The 7652-nt window shown below is 50.1% G+C and overlaps 1 protein-coding gene across 1 annotated transcript in view; it reads left to right on the top strand.

Annotated features, from left to right (window-relative positions):
* The first annotated feature begins 3485 nt into the window (after window positions 1-3485).
* The window catches only part of AMOTL1 (angiomotin like 1), a 57153-nt gene continuing 52986 nt past the window's right edge, over window positions 3486-7652 (top strand). Inside the window, exon 1 of the mRNA XM_032678773.1 lies at window positions 3486-3531. Within this exon, the coding sequence (XP_032534664.1) occupies window positions 3489-3531 (43 nt within the window). The 5' untranslated portion in view covers window positions 3486-3488. The remainder of the gene's footprint in view (window positions 3532-7652) is intronic.

The raw sequence follows: 7652 nt of genomic DNA, 5'->3' as shown, positions 1-7652 counted from the left end.
AATTGTGTGCAGGCATTTGGGGTTGCCGCAGTGTCAGGCAGAGCAGGCCAATTATTTGTTTGCTTGCAGCATTAGGAATCTGTGGGATTACATGCATGGTTGGCTGCAAATGTAACAAGCATCAATACCCAAATGCACTCGTGGTTTGGGATGGCCACATCCCTTCTGCAGGGCCTCAGGGATCTGGCCCTGAGTCTGTCAGTAGCAACTACTGAGAGATCCCCAGTCAGCAGGTGTTTGGGTTGGTGCAGGGATGCTGAGTGATCCAGGGGGCTGCTAATGGCAGAGCTATAATGGCACCTGGAAATGCTTCTCCCTTCCCATTCAGCTCACCAAAATGCTTGGGAAATCCATGAGAGGAGTTTATTTTCCAAGGCAGAATATAACAGACATGAGATGCATGGATGATGTATGTCTCCCGGATCCATAGCTACTAGGGAGAAGCAGGAAGGAGGCAGTGAAAAGAGATGGCACTGTCAGCTCCACTCTGCTGACTTGACAACTGGATTTGAGGTAGCACCTGGCACTGGCTGAGCAGGTGAGAACCAAAAAGGGTGGAAGATTTAATTTCTTTCCTTCCCCAAATTTATTAGAAGAACCACATCAAACAAACAAACAAACAGACGAAGAAATATCAAAATAGTGGAGTTATTCCCAAACTGGGGAAACAATATATTTTAATATATAAATAAATAAGCAAATTAATTAATTAATATAAAAATATATTAAAATAATGGAGCTGCAAAGGGGAGAAGCTTGAGTTGTGGTTGCCTTGGCCTCCCGGGCTGACACAGCTCCCCAGATGTTATCAGATGTATCAAATCACAAGAGATTAGAGAACTCCCTCTCCAACCGGTTGTCCTTTGTGGTCACTTATGAGTTTATCAAATCAAAATGAAGCTGAACAGAAAAAAGGATTTTGAAAATCATGTGGAAATACACACCAGGAAATGAATAATGTGGGAGAAAATTGAAATTACACTTATTCTTCAGGAGGAAAAAACCGATCTTTTCCTTGGAAATGTAACAGCATGGCTTACCAGGACCTTGCAATGCTACTGAAAGACAAGACAGCAGATAATCCTTTTTCTTGATATATTTGTTTCTCTAGCATTGAAATAATCTCTGATCACCATGCAGTAGCAGGTAAAAGGGGAGTACAGACTCTGGGGCCAGTATGAGAAACAAAATAAGCTCTTGAATAGGCTGGATCCACTTGGCCAAAGGCAGTACAGCCAGATTGTCCCCAGTCCCCCATGACAGAGACTAGGAAGCAGAATAACCAAAATAATGTGTCCCATTTTGCCCAATCTAATGATAAAGTTGGAACATGACAAAAAGTAGCGCTTGAATTGCTACTATGAACGGGGCTCAGACAGCAGCGCCCTCATCCCATTTCATCCACCGCTGTGAACAGGCACCTGACAAGCCAAGGGCAAAATTTCACTTTCAGTAAAAGCTGAGCTGGTTCATGGTTCACCTGTGTCTATAAGCAAAGCCAACATACATCTCTTGGGAATTTAAGAGAGGTCAGCTATACAATGTAAAAAAATCCAAGGCAAATTCCTCCAGGAGACAGAGATGTCTAATTGTCATTAGGTTTTTGCAGAGAATTTAGGCATTCAAAAACCTGAATTTGGGATTAATTTACTCTCAAATACTCAGGGCATCTGCAGGTGACAAGGGAAACAGAACATCCCTCTTAGGGTCTGGTACCCTAAGCACTACTAGTCTGTAGTTTTCCCTCTGAATAGGTCAAGGATGCAATGGTTCCCCTTACCCCCTCACTGCAAACAGCAGCATATTTGCAATTCACTGGTCCCCTGCTTAAGTGTAACCCCAGCCTGTAGTAGTTGACCTCAGGCAGACAGATAATAGATGCCTCAGTTTCAGAGACACCCACAGGGACAGCACCAGACCAGCACCTCACTTTGGCGTGCCAGCATGGAGGGAGGGGCACATCTGAGGGTGCTCAGCTCACACCTGCAACATCATTCTGGGATAACTGCTGCCATGGAGATGCACTGATGTGGGTACTGAGGAACCTGATTTCATCATCCATGTTTTTTCCTCCTCTACCTGTTTCCCATATACTGTAGCTTTCCCATGTCTTGCACCTAAGCAAAAGCCAAACTCTGAGTAAAGCTGGGTTTTGAGATTCAAAAAAGCAGTGCCTCAGATTGCTGTGATTCATAGCACTCTCCCAGTGCCTGGAGCTGCTGGGAGTCCTCTCTGCATCTATCCAGCCCTGTGGTTATGGCACTGGGCAAGCTCCTGTCCTGCTGTGCCTATTCACAGGGCTGTAGCGGTACTTCATGTGTTCTTCTTCAGCCTGTTGCTGCATTTCTTTCTACCTGTTTTTATCCCTTTGGCACAGTATTTAGGGGGCAGAAGCCACCATCAGTCCTTGGGAGAAAGAAGTACAAATCGAATGGATAATTCAGGGATCACTGGGCAGCTTGCTGGGCTGAAGGAAGTTGAAGCACTGAGATGGGGAAATGCAAGGAGTGTCCTGTCAGCACCAGTTGTCCAAAAAGATGCCTACCCTGTGAGGCAGTGCTGGGAAAAGGGTGTGGCGGGAGTGCCCAACCCAGTCTGTGCCCACACAGCTGCAGGGATGAGAATAAAGTGTGGTGCCAACACCCAAAGGGCTCTCCCTCCATGTTCCCTGCATCAGACCCTTGGCAGTAAGGTTGGAGTGGTCTGAGGAGAGAGAGCAGTGGCTTGTTCCAGCCCTAATGAACACTTATCCTGTGGAGCTGGTGTGCCAAACCATAAAGACACCTTGAGCTGTCAAATGTCCTGTGTCCCCATTATCGGAGTGCTTGTGTTTGGCATCAGCTGTAAATCCTTTGACACTGAAAAAGATGTGCACCCGCCGCTCATGTGAACACGTGTGATGGAGCAGGTGGGCAGCAGGGGAAAGGACTGTGCTCAGGAATGCAGGGTTGGTTTAGGAAGGGGGTACTGCCCCAGTGATATACGGCCCAGTCACTCCTCCAGGCACAGGGAGCAAGTGAAGTCCTGGGAGATGAGAAGGATGCCCGGGGTTGATTCACTTGCCTGGGGTAACCCCCATCAACTGTCCCGCGAGGGACCAGGGAACCCGTGGCGGTACCGAGGACGGGATTTAGGTCTCGAGCATCACCAGGCATGAGGCGGGGCGGCCGTGCTGCCACCCAAGCTCACCCCGGGCGCACTCAGGTGTCTTCAGTGGCTCGTCTGGGGCTGCGAGGCTCCAGCAGACAGCTCGTGGCCCAGCCTGAGGACCGGAGCTCTCTGCAAGCACGTCTGCCCCACCGCCCGTCCCGGACAGCCGGCAACAGCGGTCACTGCCCGGACGAGTGTGAGCACCTGCCCCGCCCCGGGAGTACCCAGGCCGCCCCCGAGCCCGCCCCCTCGGCTGTGCCCGCCCCCGCCTGTCCCCGCCCCGGCCCGGCCCGCGGCGGCCGGCGGAGCGCGCCCGGGGGCGGCGGGGAGCGGCGCGGATGGCCGCGGTGCTGCCGGGGACGGCGGGGCGCGGAGCCGGAGGTAACGCCGGGGAAGGGCGGTGGTGTCCGTGTGTCTGTCCATGTACGTGTCCGTGTGTCAGCGCGCAAGTACGTGTCCGCGCGTGCATGCTCGCACACACGGGTGTCCGTGCGGACTCGGGTGCGTGGGGGGTGCGTGTGCCCGCGTCCACGTGTGTGCCGGGGAGCACGCCGGCGGTGCGGGAGTGCCAGTGCGAGATGTCCCTTCTCATACTCGCCCGTGCGCGGTGCCGTGCCCCGCCGCTCCCCGGGAGGATGCGGGAAGGCCTGGGCAGCCCTCAGTCGGCTTCTGGACCCAGCGCACCTCGCTGCCCCCGGGATGCGTGGAAACCCCAGGCGGTGCGGGAGCGGGGCCGAGCCCGTCGTTCCCCGCCCCGCCGCACTGTTAGGGCCGAGCCTCCAGCCCGGCGGCCGCAGCTGCTCCTGCTCCTCCGCTCCCGGAGTCCTCCCTGGGCACTCCCGCGAATTTTCCCCTCTCCGGGAAGGCAGAGCGGCGCGGGACGAGCAGCCCTCGTCAGAGTGGGGTGTCCGCAGGATATCCTGAAGGAGGAACGCGCCGAGGCTCCGCCGCCCCGGCGCTCCCGGGAAGAGCGAAGCGCCGGCCGGGACCGCGAGGAACGTTTCCAGCGGCACCCGGAGCGGCCGCTGCCGTTCCTGCAGGAGCGATCGCGGCGTCCCCGTGGGTCCCCAGCGCCGGGCTGTCACCGCCCGTCCCAGCCGGGAGCACCCACCGAGGAGACTGGCACCGTGCCGTCCCGTCCTGCTGGGTCCGCGGGAGCGTGGGGCGGCAGCGCCGGCCACAGGAGACACGCAGGAGGGGCCTCCCACGCCGGAGGAGCGTTTTCTCACGTTGTTGTAGGGGGATGGTGCGAGGGAACTTTTTTATACTTAACCTTCCTACCCATGCAGCGAGCAAAGCTAAACTTCGGCTAAAAAAAAAAAAAAAGCAGCATTGAAAGAAAAAAAACCCACGTGAATTTAGCCCGAATCTTTCTGCCAGGTTTTGTGATTCATAGTTTTAAGTACAGGAAGGTCACTGCTTGGGCTTTTTCCTCTTTGGGTGGAAAGAGGGGTTATTTTTCTCTTTCCTGGTGCTGTGTGAGCATCCCGAGAGCCGTGGGCAGCTACTGCCTGAGGCTGGGACGTAGTGGCTGGGGGTCTGCAAGACCCTTCTCAAGCATCCACCGAGCTCAGGTTTTGTTTTTTTTATGTATAAAAATAAGCCTAAAAGCTTCCTGAGAGAAGGGTGGCTGTAAACATGAGTCCCATGATTTTTCCAGGGTACAGCTAGCTGGCAGCACCATTCCTGCTCACAGGTGTACATGGAGATACAAAGCTATATATATAAAAATATATGTAGATATATATTTATGTATTTTTATATATTTATGTATGTAGTCACATATGGCTACATATATATAAATAAAAAATAGACCACTATATATATTTGTTTATTTCTATTTTTATACATATTTATATATAATATAGATTTTTGCATGTAATTGTAGTCATTGCTAATGGCTAGAAAAGTTCTTTTAAAGGTCCTATAAATACCTTATTGAGAAATGTTGGAGTGGTGAGGGCAGGGAATATTGGGTGGGCAAGAGCTGTGACCCCGCCACCCCATGTCCTGCCCAGCCTTCCTCATCCTCAGCCCTGACTGGAGCAGCAGTGTGAGGGGGTGAATTCGGGGAAGCTGGTTTTAGGTTGTTAAATAGGGAGATATGTGCCCCACAGCGTTGCTGGGGCTAGGTCTCCCAGTTTCCCAAGGCTGTGTGGGGCCAGTGGGACCCTACCCCCCATCACCTGCATGTCCATCCTCCTCAGTCCTGATGTCTGCCAGCATTTGGCATGGGGAACTTTGTTTTCCTTCTTCTTTTGGAAAGTGCTCAGCTGCTGGAGGAGGGCAGCTTTAAGTGGCAAGTGTTGTCTCTCCAAAGCCCAAATATCTGCGGGATTGGTGGTTGCTCTCATTTACTTTTTATTTCCACCTGTGACATTGTGGACAAGCATGGGGGCAGTTCCTGAGTCCTGCCCCCCCCCAGCGATCTGGACCAAACCCTCTGCACATCTGCATCCTGGATTGAGGGATGGGTGCATAGATACAGCTCTGGTGCTCTGTGCAAGAGCTGCTTTGTGAAGAAACGCCAGCAGAGAGCTAAAGCTTTGCATTTCTCCAGCGAGGAGACACGGAAGGGGGTTTGTAGGGGTCCCAGCAGCAACCCCAGGGGATTCAGGCAAAACTGGACTCTGTATGCATGCAGAATTTCAGGATTATGCAGAGATGTTACTACTGACTATTGCAGCTTTCCTCAGGAAATGAAAGCCTGAGTCCACAGTGCCTTCTTTTTTCACTGATAGGTGTATAACTCACTTTAAAAGCTAGATCTGGTATAAATGATATTTGGTACTAAGGTGAAAGTGTGTGCCTTGCACAGCTTCCTTGTCCTGGAAACCATTAGGAGAATGACTGCATACTTGGGTTTTCACACACAGAATATCTGCTAATGTAATAGTCCCAGTGGAAACTTTAGTGCTCGGGAATATTTTGCGGATTTGAGAAAAATCCCAGGAGGATTTTCGGTTTCATACAGCAATTGCTTTTTGGCAGCTTTGGGATAGATGTAATCTGGTTCCCATTTGTGTCCTGAATTTTTAAATGGAGCAGCCTGCCTTTCACTCAGGGCAGAAGTAGAAATAGATGGAAGTAGATAGAAAACAAAAGTAATAGTAACAAGAACAACATCACCTCTATTAAAAAAAAATCTTAGGGCAATTTTTCTATTAAAATGTTGCATTTAAGAAGAGTATATTTTCTTTTTTTGTCCTTCTAGTGACTTTTCCAGGAGGTGAGATGCTTCTATGGGTGTAAATTTGGAGTAAATCTGTAGAAGCTGGTGAAGTTGCTCTGGATTTGGATCAGCACATGTGAGAACAGAGTTTTGCCACACAGTAGGGTGTATCCTGTGAGTGGCAGAAGGTCCTGCAGCATTTTCTGGCTCTCGGTAGCCTTGTCTAGCTTGGATATGTCCCACCACGGTGTGTGACTGTGCCTTTCTGGACGAGTGTCTGTACCACATCTTAGAGTTGCAGTGTGTCGTTTCTTGTGCGAGCCAGGCAGGAATGGCCAGCATGGGTCAAGGCAGCACCTGCTGAGGAGGGCAGTGTTCTACAGGGGGATGCCACATCTCAGGAAAACACAGCGTGGGATTAAATAATTGAGCCATACTTGGGATTCATCTGCTCTGACCAATTTGGCTAGCACAACGGTAACTCCAGTGATCAAGTCTCAGGCTGGAAAATAATACCGTTGTTAATTTCATTTAATGAATGATTTAATGAATTAAAATACTTTTACTGCAATTCAGTCTCTATTTAAGACCTGAACTAACTGAAGTAATTAAAAAACTGTTATGCCTCAGTTCTCCCACTTTATTTGGTATGTTGTGAGCAGATATTTTAATTAAGTCTCTGCTGGGCTAGGGTATGACATGCGGGTCCCCCAAACTGCATGGAGGGCAGGAGGCATCCAGGTCTTCCCCAGAACCTGGTCTGGACTGCTGCGTCCCTCACAAGCAGGGAGGCACTTCTCAGGGGGCATTCCTCCCCGTGATGGCTACCTGGGATGGACAGAGGGTCCCTGCCAGTGACATGTCCTGTCACCTGGGATGTGTCCCCCCTGCCTGCAATGTGCACTGTTTTGGGGTCATTTCTGAGATGATGACTTCACGTCATTGGCTGTTACTGTGATTTTCCCTGTTCTAAATCTGAGCTGAGCTGTCTGGGAGCAAGAACTAAAGGCAATTATCTTGTTAGCATTTCTATGTATAATACCTTTATTAAATTTCTGCATTTTAAATGTTGCTGTGTACACATTGCATATAATGATTTATTAAGGGAAGACTCGTAATGTATATTGGGTGGGAAGAAGTCTAATTTCTTTTTGCCTTAAGTTTTGACACTTAAGGATAGTGCAGAGACTCCACTCAGTGTAGGGTTATCACAAGTAATTCTTCACACAGATCAGATGAATGTGGATCCTTAGCTGATGGTTTGTTGCTTGTGTTAAAAAAAATGGAAAAGTTCTAGAAATCTGAAGATCCATACTATAGAGTTCAATGT

Source organism: Chiroxiphia lanceolata, chromosome 2, assembly GCF_009829145.1.
Source record: "Chiroxiphia lanceolata isolate bChiLan1 chromosome 2, bChiLan1.pri, whole genome shotgun sequence".
In the NCBI taxonomy this organism is placed as follows: domain Eukaryota; kingdom Metazoa; phylum Chordata; class Aves; order Passeriformes; family Pipridae; genus Chiroxiphia; species Chiroxiphia lanceolata.
This window is presented reverse-complemented; position numbering and strand designations above follow the sequence as displayed.